This window comes from Ambystoma mexicanum, chromosome 3p, assembly GCF_040938575.1.
Source record: "Ambystoma mexicanum isolate Mex_15411 chromosome 3p, UKY_AmexF1_1, whole genome shotgun sequence".
Classification (NCBI taxonomy): Eukaryota; Metazoa; Chordata; class Amphibia; order Caudata; family Ambystomatidae; genus Ambystoma; species Ambystoma mexicanum.
The window spans coordinates 15520589-15544050 of NC_090925.1; the positions used below are offsets into that span (position 1 = coordinate 15520589).

A 23462-nucleotide genomic window follows, 5' to 3' on the forward strand; every position below is an offset into this window, starting at 1 on the left:
AGGCCCATGCTGGAGAACAATAGAATCAAAGAAGAAAGTAATCAACCAAGAGTAGATACTGATAAGAGGAGAGTGTCACAGCTGTGCCACTGGAGCACCACTTGACACCCATTGTGGACTATTTGAGACTCATTCATCACCATAATCCTCACCAGATAATACCTATCCATAATGTTGTCTTCACTTTACGTTTGCAAGACTTTGGTACTTCCTTATTTAATTTCCCAAACTACATATCCCATAATGCACTGTGTAGCAGTTCTGATTCCCTGGCTAGTCCTATGCAGCAGTCTTGGAACTACAATCCCCAGAAGCCTTAGAGATCAGTGCTAGCTTTACCTTGCCAGGACCAGAGAGGGAGGAATAAATACTTGTACAACCTGCCCCTTTCTGTTCACTATCTTTGTTGCCCGTCTGTAGTTATTTCCTATCCTTTGTCTGCATGATTCCTTACTCTCCTGTCTCATGCGCTTTTCTCTCTTGAGCTTTGTGGACACGTTTCTGCTCTCAAGCCCGTGCCAGATAGATCAAATCAAGAGAGTTCCATATCGAGAAAGATAAAAACAACAGTAAAGTACTAAAAAGAACTGTGTGAATTAAAGAGTAAAGATTTCACAAGTGACTATTGGAAGATTAGTTATTGAAGATAACTTGTGAGAAGCAAGCAACCGGGAGAAGGCAGCCATACTCCTGTTCTTAGTTATCAATAGTGGTAGGGTCAGTTAGGGCTAGTTTGGGTCAGCGAACAGATTCTGTTCACTGACGAGCACCTTAGTTTGGTAGGCAGGGAATACCCCATAGAAATAATGAAGGATGGGCATTTACCCTTCTTCTTTAATAAACTTACATTAAGAAATAGTCTGTGTTGTTCTTCTGATCTGCCACAGGGGGTAGCATCAGGAAGAGGTGGTGAGGACTTGGAGTAAGTGGTAATATCAGGACAAGGTGTAAAGACTTCGGATAAAACAATGGTAAGAGAAGGTAGGGACTGCAAGAAGTAGGTGATAAAGGAGGCAGTGTTGAAAACAACAATAGTAGGAAGGTATGAGGAACCCTTGTTGTACCATGGCGGGTGGCAGAGGCTGGCAGAGGTATGAGACGCAAGCAGGGAGCTCAGAGTAGCAAGGAACATGGAACAAAAGAGGACTAGGGTTCAAGGCAGAGAAGGGACTTGGGAAGTAGGGAGTGAAGATGAGACTCATGGCTACAATGTCAACCCCTAGAGAAGCTCTAGTGCATCATCCAGGGATTCCAAGGAGTTGACTTTTGAGACCTTTGTTGCTAGTACTCTGCATCTAGACAGTCAGCAAGGAGCAGCCACCACTTTGGGGCGAGCGGGTGAGACGTTTCATATCCCCAAGACATTTCTGTTGACTAGTTTGACTTGTGCAAAAATAAAGGATCCAAGCCACACTTCTTGAGTCCCATCATGTGTACGTCCCATGCAAACCCTTTGATGACACCCCCTTGCCCCCTTATTTAAGGAGATGCAACATCACATTGGTTATTTGATATGAAAGAAGCATGAAGCACTGACCAACTTGACATATGGTTAAACCTCCAACCCACAACTAAAAGTAATCTAAATTAGGACTTCATGGTATGTTAATTTTAACGTCCGATTCAAAGAGAAGGCAGCACAATATAATATGGCAACTGATATGAACACATAGCAGGCCCCACATCCATGTGCAACACTGAACTCCATTGCATGTTTTGATTTGTAGAATTGCTCTTAGAGGTTGGACTTGTGATGGTCATCAATACGGATTTCCCATCCCGGCCTAATTAATTCCAACATGGCCGCCCCTTCGGCACCTAACAATATCGTAATGCGCAGTATAGTTGTTCATTCCTAGGAGGCTCTGCAAGCCTCTCTGATCACTTCCTGTTCACTCGCTTATTGCCCAGCAACGCCAGAGGGAAGACGCGTTGCTACTCTCGTAGGAGCCAGCAGACGCTTCAAGTCAGCTGGGTCTCTTTCAGCTTCAGGACATGACTCCCTCTCGGGCGGACCACGCCAGGGTGCGCGTAAGCCCCACCCATTGAATGCACGGTTCGCGTCTTCTTGCAGGGATCTTTCAGTTGATATATCAGTCTACTTAATCGGCCGCCTTGCAGTTATTAGAAGCCCGCCTTCACAGAGACTCTTTCCTTACAGCTAAGTCCCTTCTCTGGAACACTTCAGGCAAACCATCTTATCCTTCAAGGCTGGCTCAAAAAGGTTCAAAAGTAGAAGGGTAGCTTTTCCTCGTGGAAATTAGTCCCACCATTTGATTAGGATATCCTTTTTCTACAACTGGTTTTCTCTGTCTTTTTCTGTTCCTTTAGTGCAATTCTACATTCTGCTCATCCTAAAGGAAATTCCTTACCAAGCTGCATTCTTTATGCTCATGTGTGGTAAATTCCCAGAGCCCTAGTTTATGATTCACTTCTATTCAGGCAGGCTACTAGGATTGCATTTATATATTCTCTTCTGTACTTAGTGACAGTTCAGTTCCGGAGCCGAATCTTTAAACCTGCCAGAAATATAGACAGACCAGCCTTCCACGCCTGGTCAACTCAGGAAGACAACATACACAAGCAGCTCTTCCAAGGGTGTTATTCCCCACAAGGGTTTCCCTGGGAGCTTCCCGACGGTCAAGCCTAGTGCCGGCCCGTCGGGGGGTCCTCAGGGGGATTTCTATTACATCAAGAGGCTACACGGAGCTCCCAGAAACACCAGGCAGACTCCGTGCACCAGTCTCTCCCATGCCTCAAGCCAGGTAAGTGGTTTTGTGTTTCTTCCCTGTGCATAAATTGGGAACAATCGTGGCTTAAACATAACAGGACTGTCCACAAGAAGACATTAACAATCTCCTGAGGCAGAAACACTGAACCAACATGTCTACAAAGAGCCATATGATTGGACTCCAGGTTCTAGCGAAATGCACAATGGCACTTTTACCCATTATTTCTGTTCTACCTAACATTTATCCTACTGATATGCAGTTTAACAATATTTTAGACGTGTGTACAGTCTATATTTTGTATCATGACTCATTGCTAATAGTTTCATATTAAGGACACACATTACTCTACAGGACTACACTGATTTCTCTTAACTTATACAGACATCATCGTCATGTTATATCTGTGGCAAATTATTATTATATGCTTTAATACAGGCCAATATTCGGCCCAAAAGACTACTTTTGTAATTCAACCTACTTTTGTCACCTGGTTGGCGTGATGGGAACAGGGGGGAAAAGGAGAAAATGGGCATGATATATTAAGGAATCCTGTTTGTAGCATATGTATATTCAGTGCCAGCGACTGACTCTAGGGAAATGTGTGCTGCAAATGATGAGGCATAGGAAAGTGATTTCCAGGAAGAGGGCGTGGTGCACAGCGACAGTGGAGCAGGAGGCTACCCCTTTGCAGGAAGAGGGCATGGTGCACAGCGACAGTGGAGCAGGAAGCTACCCCTTTGCAGGAAGAGGGCGTGGTGCACAGTGACATTGGGGCAGGAGGCTACCCCTTTGCAGGAAGAGGGCGTGGTGCACAGCGACAGTGGAGCAGGAGGCTACCCCTTTGCAGGAAGAGGGCGTGGTGCACAGCGACAGTGGAGCAGGAGGCTACCCCTTTGCAGGAAGAGGGCGTGGTGCACAGCGACAGTGGAGCAGGAGGCTACCCCTTTGCAGGAAGAGGGTGTGGTGCACAGCGACAGTGGAGCAGGAGGCTACCCCTTTGCAGGAAGAGGGCGTGGTGGTGTACAGCGACAGTGGGGCAGGAGGCTACCCCTTTGTCAATGTATGAGCCAGGCACTGTGGAATGCAGGGACACAGTAAAACAGCGCGCTATTGTGTAATAATGGGGTTCCTGGTGTTAGTGTCAATGTGCTGGGCGGCATGCACACATTACCTCAAGGCATCGCTTACTTAATTGGGCACTTATCACGTAGAAGGGTTTAAACTTTCCAGCTTATTATCCACATTTTTCCTTTAAAGTTATAGATATTATGAAAATTAACTTACCTTTACAGTAGGGGATGCAAAAATAAAAATGTAAAAGAAAAACAGGGACAAGCTCTTTCATGAGAACCAGTATGACAAGCCAGTTTATCTTGCTAACCTGTACTGTGTGACTCGTCTGTTCCTCTCGATTCCAAGCCTTCACAAACCTCACTGAACTGGGCTTCCTCTTGTGGTGCGGTTATCAGAGTCTCAACATCCAGACTAGTATTCACTGTAAGGAAAGAAGGACATCATTTATTTACTCTTAGGTTGACTTACTTTAGGTTTACTGTTGTTAAACATCTTCTTTATTTCTGCAACTACCAATAGCTTTGAAAACATTTAAACAAATAGAACTGTGCATCACTCCATAGACTTCTAGGCAATCAGTTACTGTATCATGCACAACTGTACACTCCCTTAAGATGAGTGAGAGCTGGCTGGCCCAATATTTTACTCTCCCAAAACTGAACTACTTCTGACCCCAGGCACTCCTTTCCCCTCTTCCCCCACTACAATTCTACTGGCTCTTCATACACATTAAATGTGTGAGTCAAGAGAAAATAAGTGAAGACCCATCAAATCCTACTTCTGACTTTCTTGTCTTAGTAAAATGTTTCGTTCTTTCACTCCACTGTGCTTACTACGCCTGTATAACGCCTGTAAACGGGTCTGGTGGGAGCCGTGGCCTAATGAGTTGGCAGCACTTCCTCTTGGAGGTTCCCAAATTCCACACATCTACCTCTTTCAGACGTGCATTCTCTTTGGAGGTAGTTTTCAGATGTCCTCCACTTTAGGCAGTTGTTAAACATCTGTCCCTAAGGGCAAATCTAGGGATAAATTGGTGCCCAAGCTTTAGCCTTTTTTGAAAGCTGGTTTGTGTTCTTTTTGACTGTTTTCAATGTCGTAGTTGATGCATTTTATATATGTTTGTGCACTGTTCTGGTAGATTGTGTTGCCCATAAATGAAACAGGATCATAATATAGCACTGTTACATCAGATGCTACAGCAAACTGCATTACTCTGTTATATCCAACGGCACATCCCTTCGACATACCACAGGAAGTATACACAACATATCTGCTCTGTCCATTAATTTCTACATGGCACACGCATAACCCATGGCTATAAGAACAATTTGCAACAAAACAGTAAAAATAGGTTTATTTTCAAGATAACATCCAAAATCTGGACAAAGAAGTACATCATCTACAGTTAACTCCGTTCACAATATTTCAATGACTGTCACAGTTCACACGTTCACAATATCTCAATGACTGTCACAGTTCACACGTTCACAATATCTCAATGACTGTCACAGTTCGCAGAACCAATTCAGAATGTTTTTTTTTCCTAATACGAGCAGCTTCCTTGAAGTAATATTCCTGACATCAGTAACTTAAGAGACTATTTGCTTTCATTAAATAGAACCATCCAAAACAGTAAAATCTCCTGTGGGCAGCAAACAACTTAGAGAAAAATAAGAACGGAATACTTGTTTTCAGCAAAGTAAGAGGGAAGCAATGACGAGTGTGTCCCATAATCTAGACGAGGCAAGGGCAATTCTGACAATCGAAGCTGTTGGCACTTGTTTCCTAGCCAAAGGGTCAGCAATAATATTCACATAAGTACTACAAATATTGTTTGCATGTCTAAACCCCACCTATGAAGAATAACAGGCTTGCTAAGAGCTCCCTGCATGAAAGGGGCCAGGGACACAGCGTGTTCAATTGTGTGCCTAGCTAATGACTGACTGGTAAGGATGCAAACTCATACATCCGCAACCATCCGGAGCAGGTGAGTGTTAGACCCATTGCGCCCTCCATCCATCCATCAGTGTTTGTTGTACATTTGGCCATTTTGTTGTGCCCAGGCACCCTCGAGCCCGCATCCCTGTTCTCTGTGTTCCCCTTCCTGATACCTCTCGCTCGCACCTCCCCAGCACACCCCCCACCCTGATTGTTTGTTAAGTTTCCCAGTGCCGGGGTGTATCACAATCCACCAGGTGAGTAAACGCTCCATTGCTGCTCCAATAGAAAACATTGTGGTGTCCTTAGCCCAAAACCCCCAATCATCGCTGCTCCCAGTCCCTGAATTCCCTCCCGCAGCCCTCGCTCCCTTCCCGCTTCCTGGTTCTTTGCCTCCCGATCCTCCCACCGTGCCCTGATTGGCCCTGAAACCTGTGCTACCCAGGCCATTACCGACCTTCCCAGGGCAGCCCTCTGCCCGTGCAGCCCTGCGACTAAGGGCCCAAGACAAAGGGCAGCTCCTACAGAGGCGGCTCCAAATCATATCTACAGGTATCCGCAGGAGAAGCAAGAAGCCAGTAGCCTGCCGTCAACCAGCACCAACCAAAAATAAGTGTGGCAATGGTGGGAACTGAAGCAATTACATCACGCCAGAAAGCCTTAGCACTCATACTTAAACATCTTAAAGGTTTTACTGTGTTACATCGTACAGTCACATATTAAGGTCAAACGATTACTCGTGCCCCAATATCATCACTATATTGAAGCTTGCAGCTAGACTGTGCTCCCAACAAAACTGAGTGTGCCTAATAGCCTCACTGTGTTAACATTTTGAGCTTAGAAAGTGTACCTATCAACATTGACTGTGCCCTAATAGCATCAATGTCATAAAGATGAATTTAGAAGGCATTCCCAACATCATTGAGTATGCCCTATTAGCGTCACTCCGTTAAAGTCGAACTTAGAAAGTGCGCCCAAGATCATTGAGTGTGCCCAAATCGTTTCACTGTGGTGTGTTTCACATCTCGATAGGGTGCCCAAGTATCATTGCGTGTGCCCTAATAGCCTCACTGTGTTGAATCCTACATCTAGACTGTTACAATCTGAATTTAGAAAATGCACCCAACAACACTGAGTGTACCCTAGTAACACCATTGTGTTGAAGGTTGCATTTTCGAAGTGTGCCCAGCAACACTAGGTGCGGCCTGGTGCTGCCTCTATCATTGTAGGGTGCTTTACTCGAATCGCAGAGTTCAACTCTTGCTGTGACGGAGCTCAAGCACGGCGAGCTGAGTTTGTTGGCGAGGCGTGCATGGCCGCGTTATCAGTGTTGCGAGTGTGGCGTCATACAGTGGTTTAGGACCCACAACCCCCTACATCCTGACCTCCGGCTGTTTTTCGCCTCCTGTTCCTTCAGCCACTTACCGCCAGCGGCCTGCGGTAACACGCAGGAACAAGCCGCATTGCAGCTCATAGGACGTACAGAGCCTACATCTCAGGATTCCGATGGGCTTGGGAGCATTATAGTCAGGTAAACTCCCGTTGCTCCTTTGCTTACTTCCATTGGTGCTGGTACAGTGCTTCTGCTTTTTACGCTGCATTTCTGTTGCCATTATGTCAGGTCTGAGGCCAAAGAGTGCTTTAAGTGTGGATAATGTCATTGTCCAGCCAACAAAACAAGAGAATACAGAGATGTCCAGCCTTCAATATATTGTGGAGGGCGATTTCTCTCCCTGTTCACCTTCTTTGACTCCTCATAGGAGAGGCAGTCGTTTCTCTGAGGTTCTTGCACTAAGCGTTAAAAGGAGATTTAAGCTCTAGAAGGACCAGCTCCTTAACAATCATTCCCCTACACCACTTGCCCTTAAGGTGTTTGACGACCTTGATGCAGAGAAAGGGGGGCACGCTAAGATCGAGGCACCTGACAAACCAGAAGCCTACAATCAGATGAGTACCCAATCGGCATCAAGTCACCAATTTTCAAAAATGGGGCAGTCAGGAGTCATGACAAACATTTCTGAGAGGGGGTTGGATAAGCCTAAGGTTCCTGACACTTGGCTGCTCCATAAGAACCAGCTTTTGCGGGACCTAACGGCCTGCTCAAACCTCGAAGAATTTCAGTCTTGGGTGGCATTGGTGGGCTCAAAATCTTATGAGTTGGATATATTAAGCCCCCATAAGTCACTACAACCTGCAGCCAACACAATGGATAAATATTCACAAACAACATCTATTCAGCAGGGGTCACATCAGAGCTGTCAAACTGACAACTCTGAGTCACCGCCATTGAGGTCTATGCAGCAAGTGAAACCAGCAGCCCCGGTTTCAGGCCCGAGTATAATAAGTCTGTTGAGACCATGGACTCTTCAATGAACAAGGACTTACGGATTAAGAACTCTGCGATGGCGTAAATTACTGACTATAAGCTTAGGAGCTTTGTCTCGGATCCCAGAAACTTTGTCATCACAAACGTTAAGAAACCGGCTCAGTTGGAATCCAGGGAGGCCCTTAAGAATAAAATCTTAGCTTGGCTTAATCTGAAAGTGATACCCAGCTGTGTTAGACCTCAGGACCTGAAGGTCCTTAGGAGAACACAGATCGAGAACTGGTGCAGTTCAGAGAACACGGACTGCATTGTAGTGGGATATGGTTCCAATAGCTTACCCTTGTTTTTGCATAAAGTCACCAAGTTGAATCACTTATCAATGACTTCTAACTTAAATATTGTTTTGAACTGATCTCTCCTAGCTATTAACGCACTAATTTTGTTTTGGCCACTCTTTTTTATGTTGTATATCTGTATGTTGTTTTTTTTTGTCTGTATGCGCCATCATGCCTCCTGGTCCATTGAGCGCGTTATAAATAAATGTAAATGTGTACCCTGATTACACTAGTTTTACTGTACTGAATTGTGCAGCTATTTACAGGAGTCAAGCGATATTGAGTGTGCCCCATTAACTTCACTGTACTGTGAATCCACCAAGTCGAACTCCACCTCTTGATATTACAACCAAGCCTCAACTCCACCCGCTCCACGAGTCCATCCCGCTCAGCTAGGTCCAGGGTAAGAGCCTCACTCTGGCATGTCTCCCTCCCTCCTCCCCTCAATTCCTTCCCCCTCCCATCCCAAACCATCCCACCCCTCCACCACGCTCTCACCCTACACCTACCCAACTCCCAAGCCAGAGGAGCCTGATGGCACGGCAACCATCCTAAAACTCCTGTTCCTCCCACCCCATCCTCCCAAAACCAACATTTCTGGGATAACAGAAACATCTTGTGTTTGAGAGCCCATATCAAAATGTTCTGGGACAGCTTGGATAGCCCTGGAGAGTGAGTGCCCCCCTGTTTGTTCAGGTAATACATAGCTGTAGTGCTGTCCGTTAGAATCAGCACTGTCTTCCCTTGCAGTTGCACCTGACAGGCTTTCAAAGCTTTGAACACCGCTAACAGCTCCAGTAAGTTTATATGGTTGGATGCTACTTGAGGAGACCAAACTCTGTGTGCTGTCTGCTGAAGCAGATGAGCTCCCCACCCTGTGAGAGATGCGTCTGTAGTGAGAGTGGCTTCTACTGCAGGGGTGGTGAAGGTCTTCCCCTTCAAGAGGTTTTCTCTTGGCCCCCACTGCAGAGAGAACGAGGGCTGGCAAGACAACTACCAGATCTTCCCATTGTCCGCTGGCCTGACACCACTGGCTGTTGAGCCACTCTTGCATGGGATGCATGCGCAGCCGCGCGGGGGGATCCAAGTATATGCATGACGCCATCATCCCTAGCAAACGCATAGCTTTGCGTACCGTCACCTCCCGACTGGCTACATATTGAGGGATCTGAGAAAGCATGTTCTGAACCCTCTCGTTGGAGGGGAAGACGAAACCGTCTTCTGTCCGAACTAGAGCTCCCACAAATTGTTTTACTTGGCTGGGGACTAAACCGGATTTCTTTTCGTTGATTGAGACTCCCAGGCTGACGAGGAGATCTAATGTTTTTTGGGTGTTTGAAAAACAAGCGTCGAACGAGTCCCCCGTGATGAGCCTTTCGTCAAGGTAAGGGTAAACTGGGACTGATAGTCTGCGCAGGTGTGCTGCTGCCACTGCCAGGACTTTGGTAAACACCCTTGGCGCTGAAGCGATGCCGAAGGGGAGTACCTTGAATTGGTAATGCCTCTCCTTGATCATGAACCTTAGATATTTCCTGTGCGTTGGCAACATTGAAATATGAAAGTATGCATCTTTCATGTCCAATGTTGTTATGAAGTCCCCTTGTATCAGCAATGTGATCACCTCCTGCAGTGTTACCATGCAAAACTTCTGGGGTTTTATAAACTTGTTCGCTGGGCGCAGCTCTAGAACAGGGCGCATGGTGAGATCCGTTTTGGGTACAAGTAAGTACACTGAATAAATACCCTTGTTTACCTGAGGAATAGGGATGGCTTCTATGGCGTCCTTTCCTAGCAGTGCTTCCACCTCTGGATCAGGATCTCCAGATGGTCCGGTGAAAAGTGCCGTGAGCGCGGCGGTCTGAACTGTGGAGGTTGGGTGAATTCCACGCAGTAACTGCGGGCGACCGTCTTTAAGACCCACTGGTCGGAAGTTATCCCCTCCCATGCCCTGAGTAAAGATGTTAATCGCCTCCCGACCGGGGTGACATGGGAGGGGACCTGGACTTGGTGGTCATTTCTGACCAGAGGCTGTGGCTCTTCTGGGATTGGGGCCTCTGCCTCTACCCTTGCCGCGTTTCTGACCCCTTGAGAGGTAGTACGTGGGGCTTCCAGATGTTTGATTTGTGTTGATGTTACCCGTGCCGTAGGTATTTTGACCAGCACGGGCTTGCCCTCGAAAGGACCGCCGAGAGTTATTACCCCTCTGGGAGGAGGGTTTCTGTGTAATTTGTTGCAGAGACCTTAGAGTCTCATGCTCCTCCTTGGCTGTTTCCAAAGCCTCATCCACTGCTTTCCCGAAGAGGTTAGTCTCCTCAATGGGTTTATTAATGAGGGAGGCCTGAGTCTCAGGTCTAAATCCTGAAGTACGCAGCCAAGCGTGTCTTTTCAGTAGGGTTCCCCGAGCAAGAGACCTGCCTGCAGTTTCCGCAGTGTCCAGGGTGTTCTTCACCACATTCTGGTTAACTAGTCTTCCCTCCGTTACAATGGAGAGAAGATTTGACTTGGCGGGTTCGGGAACCTCTTGGAGGCCTTCCTCGAGCAAATTCCTTTGGCCATCAGCATAGCTTGCTAATAGAGTAGTATTATTAGCAACCTGTATAGTGTATGCGGCTGCTGACGTGACACATTTGCCCAGGGCATACAGCCGCTTAGATTCCGTGTCCGGTGGTGATTCTCCCGTGGCAAGGGGTACCCCTGCCCTCTTTCGAGTGGTAGTCACTACCAGTGAGTCTGGGATGGCGTGCTCTTTGATGTATAGAGGGTCGGAAGGGGAAGGGCGAAATAATTTTTCGACTCTCTGGTTCACTGCCCGTGTTTGAGCAGGTGACACCAATGAGGGAGCTACCCTTCTCTTAACAGAGTTGAGGAGGGCGATGGATCGACTCGCCAGAGGTTTTTCCTTAATGATATCCTCCACAAAATCCTGCTCAGGTACCGCCTCTTGAGTGGCAATTTTAAAGTATTCAGCTGCTTTTTTCAACATGGAGTTGAATGCCATTTGGTCATCTACAGGAGAGGCCTGGCGAGCCGGGGTGGACGGAGGAGAGTCTAGGCACAAAACATCAGAGTCCTGATCTTGCTGTGTCCACAGGGTCTGTAGGGGAGGACTGGTCCAAGAAGACCCCCCTCGCCTGCGCTTTCTCCCCAGGAGAGGACTATGGCTCTTCTGGGCGTCCCCTCATGCCACCCGGGCCCAGGTGGTGGAGGGTTCACCCACTGGAGACATTGCCCGCACGTATTAATTGCACACATGTATTATAATTTAGTTGGGCCTAGAAACCATTTTATCTGGTAAAGATGGTGTGAGCTCAGCGCACTGTTGCGCGGCCCCCACCCTTGGAGGGTTTCAGTCGTCCTTGTTGCCGCAGCACCCTGGCAGATCCGCTGCGAGCACGTTCCCACGAACAAGACGGACATGAGCTAGTGTAATACACTAACATTGTAACAGTCCACCTCCCGCAGTGTATCATCGCTCCCAGCATGACCCGGCCAGCAGGCCTAGGCAAATGAAAAGAACAGTAAAATGGTCGTTATATGCCAGACAATCTTTGTATATTAATGTTGAGACTACTTGCAACGAATGCTTTTCTCTCATAAAATCCCTTATATTACAAAAGCCTGTAAGATGTATACTTACAAGAGATCATGCCCCCATGATATAAGCGATGGTGAGCATATACCATTGCAGTTGGGTACTAATAATAACGGCACGCACCGGGAATCTGTTTGTTACGTGTATGACTGGAAAACTTACACCCCATGGGCTCGTGCCATAACTGAACTAATGCTGCTAGAGGACACAAGAAAACGAATGTAACCATACAAAGGGCCCATGTGAAGAATGCATGAGAAGGCGCATGTCATATGTGCACGTCTAGCCCCCACATGCGCCACCGCCGTCACGAACAAATGGCGGGTCACTTTCTATGTTCTCCACCAATCCTAACTCTACCTCACTTACTGCAAATATATATGCATATAACTAAATACTGTACTTGTTAAAACATAATGTATGAATAAGTTGCTCAGACTGGCTATAATCGAGACACATCCAGCAAAGGTTAAATGCATGTTTTGTATTTGTTCTTGAATAAGTATTATATAGTGTTCAAATGTTCGTGATGTTTTTACCTAAATCGGCAACACACGAGGGAGATACCTTTGTGAAACACGTACAAGGCCATTCCCCCTCCCACCCTACGAAGGCTGCCAAGGCATGAGAGCAGAGACCGCGCCGCGCTGCGTTACCTCCCACAACCAGACTGGAGTCGCTTCAAAGATTTGTAACCCCCTCTGTAGCACCCAAGGCCACCACCTGCCACATGCATTATTTACAGCACAGCAGTAAACCCCTGCCTGAACACACGCGCCCCCTCGTAAACCTTACAACCCACCGGACCATCTCAGACTTATGGCCCTGTACAATCAAGACACCCAACACTTTGACAACACACAGTGGAACATCCATAACAACTTCTAACAAGGCAGAAAGACATGTACCGCCCGTCCCAGGCCCTGAAGCTTAGCCCCTCGACCTATGGCCCCGGTCAACAGGACACTGGTAACCATGCCCTGACGTATTACCTCCAGTCCCCTCACAAGGTGCATTCCTCCTGTGTTGCATTAACCTGTTGTATAACCTATTGAAAGATTTACTAAAGAAGATAATACCAAAAATGCTTGAATGACTGCGGTGTGCATGGCCTAGGGCTAATAATTCAGGAGAAGACATTCATCTCTGCCACTGGCCGCGATGGCCCCACAACACCGCCTGGATGAACTCTGCCACCCTGCCAGGCCCAGCCCAACCCACGAGGCTGCCCAGTGACGTCTTCCAGCCAAAGCCAACCACATCACAGCAGCACCTATAGTTAGTCGTCGCCACCCAATCCCCATGAACTTGTGCCCCCTATAGTGTGTAGGTTCTTGACGTTTTTTGTAAATATATACACCTGTCTTTGCTATTGTCAGACAGAGCGCTCTCGGAGGTTGCAGAGTCCTTTGCATGCCCTATTCTGATTGATAAACTCCCATTTACGCTCACCCGCACTCTGTCTTGGCCTTATTCCCATTTTGGGAGAGTCCTTCATTGTCTCTCATTGCGGGGAGGATCGTGCTGTGTGGGGACGCTTGCCTTCAGTGGTGACCCCGATAGCGTGATTTTATTTCTTCCTAAACTCGTTATAACCGTCCCCTTTTGGCACGAGAATCTCCGGTCGAAAAGGGATACGCACGGTGAGCCGGCTCCGGGAGGCTGCCCGCCAACGGCGACCGGTACACTAAGAAGTGCGCACTCAATAGAGAAAGGGTACGGGATCCCGGTTGAAAAATCCCCTTTGAGTACCGCTCGCCGGAGTCGGGGGTGACTGTTGAGCTGACGGCGACACTGCCTGGACGGACCCAGTTTCGGAGACTATCGGTTCAAGACGGGCACGTGAGTACTGAGTGTGAGCGATTGTAAAGGGAGCGGGGAGAGAAGTGTAGGACAGGGAACGAAAAGGGGGCACGAAGATATACTAAAGATTATCCTAAAATTTCCTTTCTTTTTCTTTGCATATGGCCATTAGGATTACGAGGTGAATAAGAGATAGAAGTGACGGGAACCTAGCTCCGAAAGGGGGTGGAAGGCGGCGCCGCATAGTGCTATATTGACTAGTACTGGGAATATATGACGAAGTGAAATACAAGATAAAAGTGTTCAGCAAAAGGGGGCACTGAGAATATATTAGTGATCGCTATTACTTCTTTCTTTTCTTTTTCTTTAGGGGTAGGGGGAGAATAAAAAGCACGATTAGCACAAACTTGGGAAGAAAGTCAGAGAAAAAGGGGGCCTACTAGAAGGGGGAGAGCAGGTTAGAACATATAAATATATGTATATGCGCATCCATTTATCTAAGTAAGACCGATAGGGACAGCCGGCTAGGGAGAAAAGGGAGGGCAGCTCGAATGGTGAATTGAATGCTACCAGGAGGTGTGTGCACCTCGTATGTGTCAGAGGACAACTTTGATGTTGCGAATGTGTAAAACGGCTATTAATGTATGATTGTTAAATGGTCATGGTAAGTGTGACCGGATAAAACTCTTGAAGGCAACGTTGATACAGTGACGTGAGTGGGTGCCTTTTCATTTCCGGGTTGATGTTGTCAAAATAAATGATGGGTTGCTCTTGTATGTGTCCCCCAAAGAGAACAAAGTAGAGATTGTGTACGGTCAGTTCTTGTATTGTGCAGTCAAGGGAGGGAGAGCCCAACCGAGCATAACATTGAATGTGAAGTAGAATACGAAAAATCATAGTGATAGTACATTGATATTGTAGTTGCAGACACACAGAGACAAATAAGCACTAGGAGGGCACAGAGATGGGGGCTGAAACACCCTTATCACATATTTGCAAAAGTCTTCCAGGGTACGCGGAGCGGATTAAGAAATATCACGACCAATGGGTAACTGAGTTGAAGGGAGAGGGGCTACCCCAGATATGGCCAGAGGGAGGGTCATTTGATAAAAGCGTTCTGGATATGGTGGTCACATGCATTTTCTTGAAGTACAAAGGGAAACAGTTGCAAAATAGAAGGGAAATATTAGATCTTTGGAGGTTATTTGAAGAAATACCACCGCCTAAAGCACCAGTAGTAAATCCTGATCTCCCATCCACTACAGACAATCCACTGATGCTACAGAAAGATATCAAAGAATTGCCAAGTGTAGCACCACCAATAGAGGTAATAAGTTTGTACCCGATACTAAAAAAACCTGTACCCGCAGAAGGATACAGTGATCCAACATATGTACCTCCCCCGACAACTACTACACCCCACAGGCCCACTGCACCCCCACCATATGAAAGTACAAGGGAGCGAGGCCAGGCGAGTACACAAAGGGTGGACATAGAGAAACTGACAGATGATTTACAGTCAAGACTCTCAATAGCAAAAGATGAACTCTCAAGGATAAAAGATATGTGCGGACAAACGGCACTTAATGCGACTAGATCAGGGCGCACGTCTAGAGCGCCAGGCGAGACAAGAAGACCTGAAGAGGGGTGGAAGAAAGGTGAGATACTGTTCACAATTGAGGAAGAACCAACCCGAATAATTGAAATAGAGACACGTGAGGGAGATCCCGACAATGACGAAAGGTCTATGGGGGATAGAGAGGAATTACTATGCGATATAAGGGACGAGTTAGAAGAAGGTGACAGGTTGAGCATGGCTATGGGAGGGAGAAGCGAAGGGGGGGGTGGCACATGTTCAGTGAGAACACTGGACGATGAGTGGTCAGGACGCCTAAGGAACAGAGTGGGGAAAATGGCATCACTAGAGACATCAACACCCACGTCAGGTCCGGGTGCGATAACGAAAGGAAAGCTACAGCTTCCGTTGATACATAGAGGAGGAGGGAGACCTAACTATATCCCATGGGCACAGATGGACAAAGCCAACTTATTAAAGCTATTGCCCCCGTTATCAGGAGGGGCAAGTAAGTGGATATACGCCTTTGAAAAACATACTGCCGGGGTACCCCTAGCTGTAGGAGATGTGAAAAGTCTGCTCGTATCAGCGGTGGGCGATCAGGCTGAAAGAGTATGGGTTAAAGCCGGTTTCGCAGGAGTTACGTTAGATTGTGACCGCCATGATGGGGCCTCCTTTAACACAGTGCGGGCTAGGGTGTGGGACGCCTTACGCGAAACATTTCCAGATACACCTGACTTACAGTCCGTGATGCAGTGTACAATGAATGACGGGGAGGAGGCTATGGATTACATTTTACGGGTCCAAGAGATGTGGAGAGCGGAAACGGGCACGCCTTGGTATCAATCGACCTCTTTATTTTACTTCATTATAAAAAGAGGGCTCCCAAAGGAAGTGCAGAAAGCGCTCGACAAGATAGCAGGTATTGAAGCAAAGGGATGGCCAGAAATTCAGAGCATAATAGTACACCATTGTAAACGAATAAAGGAAAGGGAGAGGGAGGTAGCTCAGAAAAGATTGGCAGACGAAGCAAAGTTGGTACAGACAAAATTGGTGAAGGTCGCAGCGGCAGTAGCCGCACTCCCACATAGCAGGGAGGGAGAAGATGAGGAGGAGGGGCTGATAGCAATACAAGGAAGGATGGCAGCTAATTGGGCGGGAGCAGGACAGCGGCAGTGGAACGAGCAGGAGCAAGGTGGAGGTCCGCAGTGGCAAGAGTGGACCCCTCGAGGGGGACGAGGTGGGTACAGGGGCCGAAGAGGAGGTGGACCACAGGGGTACGGGGGAATGGGAGGAAATGGATGGCAGGGTCCCAGGGGCCCCCAGGGGAGTTGTTGGAACTGTGGACGATGGGGGCATTACTCCAGGGAGTGTAGAAGTAGACAAAACAATGGGTTCCAGGGGGTAGAACAGTATGGACATCCCCACCCGGGAAGCCCATATGGCCTTCCGATGGGACAACAGCAACTGAGAGACCCAGGCCAGGGTATCACGGGCCAGCCACAGGGACCCCAGTACAGAACACAGAACCACCCACAACACAATGACAGTATGCAATATATGCCAGGTAACCCGTTCGCGACAACAGCAAACGGGGCCCCCGCACCAGCACCTTACAACGGCATGTCAGTGGTCTCAGGAAATATATTTAATGAAGGGGGGCAATGAGACACCCCGCATAGGACAGCCCACAGAGAAAACTTGCGTGTCCAGTTCTATCCACCACCTACAGTGCAGCAGAGGAACCATTGGTAGGGGCGCAGATAGGAGACAAGCAGTTCATATTCATGGTTGATTCGGGAGCGGAAAAATCATGTGTTAGAGAGGGCCGATTCCCGTTATCTAACAGGAAGTTAGAGACGCAGGGGTTCTCTGGGGCTGTAATTGAAGTTCCTTACACAGAAGTTTTGGATGTAACAGTGGGGGGCAAGACAGTAAAGGCCCCCTTACTATATTACGAACAGTCCCCGATAAATTTGTTGGGGAGGGATCTTATGAGTAAACTTAACATGACCATATCATTTACTGAAGGAGGAATAGTGTGTTCTACACCCGGGATATGCCCCTTGCGTGCAATGTTGGTAGTACAAGCCTACACAACCACACAGGAAATACGAGGGCTGCCACAAAATGAAGAAATGTTTATTGAAGGGCTAAAGACTTTGGCCCTCATAGTTCCAGAGCTAAAAAGCATGGATTGGAGGATTCCAGCAGAGTTCCTCTTCCGCCCCATAGTGTGTCCGAACGCAGCACCAGGATCAGTGGTGTCGTTGGATTTGCACGCTGTGCAGGTGTCAACGAAACGGATCGCTGTGATTGGAATGGACAGAGAAGGATGTGAGTGGCGAACAGTGCTGTGCACAAACCCAAACCTCGCCCTACGCGAGGTAACAGATGAGGACCTCTTTTCAGACACAGAAGGGGATGGTGAGATAGTAATGGAAATAGCGATGCCCTGTGACATTTTGATCCAAGCCAGGGAGATCCCCGTCCAATTGATGGCAGTGGTAGGAACACCACCGTCATTTTTTGATGACGACATGAGGCTCGTACCAAACAAGTTATGGACAACAGGCCCCCATGATGTAGGGCTGTTGCACGGAGTACAACCTGTGATAATAAAACTAAAGCAAGGAGCTATCTTACCCCGAGTCAAACAGTATCCATTGTCCCGTGAGGCTGAAGAAGGGATAAAAGAAACGATAAATGCACTACTAGTACAAGGGATAATAGTGCCTTCAAACTCACCATGTAACACATGTATTTATCCAATTAAAAAAGCGAAAGGGGGATCTTGGAGGATGATACAGGACTTACGCCCCCTCAATGATGTAATTCAGAAAGAGTTCCCTCTAGTCCCGAACCCTGCATCAATACTATGCAGTATCCCAAAAGCAGCATCACATTTTACAGTAGTGGACTTGAAAAACGCATTTTTCTCAATACCCCTGGCTGAAGAGAGTAGATACCTTACAGCGTTCACACTGGGGGGAAAAAGATATGAACACTGCAGACTGCCACAGGGATACTGTGAGAGCCCGAGCATATTCAACCGCATATTGCATGAAGACTTGGGAAACCTATCAGTTGAGAGTACGATTATTCAGTACGTGGATGATTTATTGGTGTGTGCACAAGACGAAGCAACATGTAGAAATGATTCAACAACGCTCTTGACTTTACTAGCCAACAAAGGATACAAGGTAGACAAGGAGAAGCTACAGTATTGCCTGACTGAGGTCCTATACCTGGGACAGCTCATATCAAAAGACGGAAAGAGAATAATTCCTGACAGGGTGGAGGCAATAAGGTCAGTAAGAGAGCCCACAACAGTGAAAGATAAGCAGAAATTTTTGGGAATGTGCAATTATTGCCGAGCATGGATACTAGACTATGCAGCATACACCAGGCCCCTCCTACAAGCACTCAAAGAAGCACAACAGGGGAATGAAAAAATAAAATGGTCAGAAGAAATGAGCATATCGTTTCGATCACTGAAAGAGCTAATTTCAAGCGCTCCAGTACTAGCAAACCCCGATTGTGGACACGAATTTTACCTATTTTCCCATTGCAAAGGAACACTTATGACAGCAGTACTGACACAAAAAACATCCTTAGGACACAAGCCCCTGGCGTACTATAGTGGTACTTTGGATGCCGTGATGCAGGGTCATTTCGCGTGCGAACAATCGCTCGCAGCAGCCGCATTCGCGATTGAGAAAAGTGCCACAATAGTAATGGGGTGCCCGGTGACATTGTTTGTGGAGCACTCATTATTTGCAATACTTGAAAGATCAAAAAGCACACTGACCACACAGCGGGCAACAGCATACGAGATCATATTGTCCAGCGCCAACATTCATATAGTGAGATGTAAAACAGTGAACCCGGCCACATTCATTACAGAAGCGTGCACATTGGAGGATATGCAAAATCACGACTGCACAACCCACACAGGAGAAGGTGGAGAGGACACAGTGGTGTGTGAAAACGCACTGAATGAGGGAGAAGTGTACTTTGTGGATGGGTCTGCATCAATTGATGTGGACACAGGAGAAAAACACGTTGGCATGGCGGTAGTGAGATTAGAAGAAGGTGAGTTTGAAACACTAGTACAGTACCGCCTCCCGTCGCATTACTCTGCGCAGGCAGCAGAACTGATTGCGCTCATAGAAGCACTACACGCAGCAAAGGGTTGTGCAGTGACAATATACACAGACTCAGCTTACATGACTACGACAGTACATGGAGGTCTAGCAAGATGGGGCCGTAGGGGATTTAGACGGGCGGACGGAACACCAGTGCAGCATGCAGAGTTGTTAAAAGAATTAATTGAGGCCCTACAAAACCCTACTGCTGTAGCAATAGTGAAGTGCCAGGCCCATACATCCAACACAGACGTTGTGTCTTTAGGGAACGCGGCAGCGGACGCTGCCGCCAAGGAGGCTTCCTATTTCCAGAAATATGACGCAGGTGAGTACATGCTCAAGAACAAGAGAACTGAAGAGCCCCCAGAAGGGTACAACATGATGTCCATATCACAAATACTAGAATTGCAAGAAGGAGCTAGTGCAGAGGAGAAACTGACATGGACAAAACGGGGGTGCAGCCAGTCGGGAACAGACCTACTGTGGCGACAAAATAACTCAGGGAAAGTGGTAATGCCGCTACAGTTACTAGTAGTTGCATTTCAACAGCTGCACTTCCCTGCACATAATACCAAACAGCACATCGCAGCGGAAATACAGGAAGAATGGTTCGTGCCCTGTCTCCAGGAGCATGTGTCTCGATTGACAATGGAATGCACAACATGCCAAATATACAATTCAGGAATGACATTGCGCACACTCCGGGGAACAATTCCTAAACCCATTGGCCCATTCAAAGAACTGCATATAGATTACGCAGACATGGGGGAAAGGTGTAATGGCGCGCGGTACATGATCGTGGTAGTGTGCCCATTTTCAAGGTGGGTGGAAGCAGGACCCTGTGCGCGACCTGACGCCAAAAGCGCCGCCAAGTTCCTAGTAAGGGAAGTGTTCCCGCGCTGAGGAATTTGTGACGTGATTCGCTCAGACAACGGCTCTCATTTTGTGAATGAACTTTTCAAGGAAGTGACCACATTATTGGGTATAAAACATAAATTGTGTTCTATTTATCATCCCCAAAGTAATGGCGTAGTGGAAAAGATGAACGGACTGTTGAAGGGCAGGTTATCAAAACTATGCTTCTCATTAAAGAAAAATTGGATTTACTGTCTACCCCTGGCGCTATTTGAATTGAGAAATCAACCAAGCAAAGACCACCATTTGTCCCCGCACGAGATCGTGACCGGGAGACGAATGAATACAGCACACTCTCCACCACGCGAACACTCAGATGCTCACAGAAGTGCCGCAATATTGGGAGAAGAGTTTACAGATTATTTACGAAAATTAACAAGAGCAGCGCGCGCCATATCAAAACAACTCTCCCCACCCTTCACTAGAGAAGAGGGAAACGTAACAGGATCTGTCACGGAACCAGAGCAACAGCTACAGCTGATGCCAGGCGACTCAATTTATGTTAGAAGCTTTGTGCGTCGGTGGAACGCACCACGATTCCATGGCCCATACGAAGTAATATTCTGCACACCCACGGCAGTGAAGGTGAAGGGCTTGAGGTACTGGGTGCATTTGACCGACGTACGAAAAGCATACAGCAATATACAAGAAGAGATAGATGAGGGGGCACAGACAACAGCAAACGATGAAAATGAGTAGGATGTCTAAATATCGACGTGTGTGTGTGTGTGTGTCAGCACTGGACTGGAATGGAATAATGACTGACAAGGATATTGCAAAAAAAAAAAAAAAAAAAAAAAAAAAAAAAAAAAAAAAAAAAAAAAAAAAAAAAAATGTGTGTGTGCGTGTGCTTTCTTTTTTTTTTATCTTGTTGATTGGTATGCAATTAATGAAATAATAATATTATAGTTTGTATATACCCTTGTCTGTGAATACCCCTCCCCCGCATCCCCACCCGCTTCCATTCCCCGTCAAATGTATTGGCACAGACAGTGCCAGCAAAACGTTTACATGCATGCACTTAATGCACTTTTATATCTCAAACAGGAGCTTCCATGGCAACTAACGGGCAGCCTGCAACGGATAGAATTAGTAGAATGAGAGAACTAGTATATGAGAGATGTAGATATTCGTATGAGTGTGGATTATCAGTATGCATCACATTGTTTTTTATGATGTTTGGCTTGATTACATATTGGTTTATAGCGTTCATCTCTATCGAGATGTACGAGGGGGGAGGGAGTAACAACACTACTGGACCAATTAACAGTACCACCGGGCCCAATGCAACTGCAGGGGTCAATACCAGGGAAGGTGATTTTTTGATATGGGACGGAACTAAACTTGTGCGGGGATATCATACCACACCATCCAGTGTTGTGACCTCACAAAGAGAAAAGCCACAAGGTGGAATGCAGAGCAACACAGTGTCTCCACCAGGGGTATCTAATTACAATGCCCACAGTCTCAATGACCGAAACCCGTCTGCCATATCATGGTTGTATAACACCCTCACCAGCCAGCCTGCCCCCATCCCTAAAAACAATCTGCCAGATAACGTCAGGAAAGAAGACGAAAAGCTACTAGCAATGCACGAAATATTATATGATGAATTGTGCAAGGGGGGCGGGAATGAGGAAGGGGGGTCTAGGTTGTCCACTGCCCAGGGGATTGGGAAGTATGATGAGTACTATGGGCTGGGTCTAGATAAGATGGAAGACCCACGACACCCCCATCAAACAAAAAAGTGGTATGCAGACATGAGTGCCACAGCTAAACAGACAACAAACGAGAGCTGTTATGTCTGTTCCCTCATCCCCCATGCATCAGGTACACCCAAAGTGTTGTTACCGAAAGAGTTGCCTATTGTGGATGCCCAATGTCTCCTTCATCTCACGTTGTGCAGGATTAAGAACACCTTCCAGGCACACAAAGTGACTTTTCAAATGCTGCAGAACGAAAAAACGTGTTACCCAAAAACGGCAGGAGTGGTATGTTTGAAAGAACCATTTTTTGTAATAGAAGGGACACTTTTTTCTGACAACAAGCGGAAGGATGAAGAAGTACTGTGCAAAGCGGAAGCACTAAGAGGTGTGGCACCGGATAAATTGCAGTGGATAGAAGAAACATGCACACCCGTATGGAGAGAACACATTTCAAAACTAACTTGGGTAACTGCCATTGAAAAGCCGTTCAAACTGCAGAGCGAAATGGGCTACAAACTGTGCTTTAAAGGAGAAGGGAGAACCCCCATGGGAACAAACAAAAACTGCAACAAGACCCTCACCATCCCAGACTTAAGGAAAGGGACAGCGGCCCTGATGGACACGTACTGGGTGTGCGGCAAACAGGCATATCTACACCTCCCCCAGTCATGGAGTGGCAGCTGCTCAATGGCCACTCTGCACTCAGCCCTAATGGTGATACCAGAAAGCCACATCGATGGGAGCAAAAGGACACAGGAACGCATGCAGAGTGTGGCTCAACCAACTGCAGAGACACAAATATATGTCCTGTCTTCTGGAAACAAGGGAAAAGTGCTAACCCGTAACAGACGAGCATCAAATTACATATCAAAGGCATCATCAGAACTATTGGCTCAGATCCCAGACAAATACCGATTATTCAGTTCAGCAGAAACATTCTTTGCCTCACTCGTCTCAAGTGTCCAAGCAAGGGCTAACGCAAAATGGCTCCAGATAACACGGTGGGAATTGATTCAGCTGGCAAATGACACTGAAGAAGGGTTCAATATAATCAAAGTGGAACTAAGAGCTTTACGACTAATGACCATGCAAAACAGGTACGTCCTGGACCTGACGACGGCGATGGACGGTGGTGTTTGCCGAAAAATAGGAAGTGCCTGCTGCACTTTCGTACCTTCTGAAGACGCAGACAATGGCTCCCTGTCCCATGTGATCGAAGCAGTCCACAACCTAGGAGAAAAAATGAAAATGGAAGGTGGAGCAGAAGCAAGTACATGGTTCGACAACATCTTCTCCTGGGTTCCCTCATGGCTTGGA

General features: G+C 47.1%; 1 protein-coding gene across 2 annotated transcripts in view; it reads right to left on the minus strand.

Annotated features, from left to right (window-relative positions):
- Window positions 1-23462, minus strand: part of LOC138580078 (zinc finger protein 84-like) — a 415310-nt gene that overhangs the window by 103605 nt on the left and 288243 nt on the right. For both annotated transcript variants that reach the window (XM_069650337.1, XM_069650338.1), the window contains exon 4: window positions 4114-4227. In XM_069650337.1, coding sequence (XP_069506438.1) covers window positions 4114-4227 — 114 coding nt within the window. The remainder of the gene's footprint in view (window positions 1-4113; window positions 4228-23462) is intronic.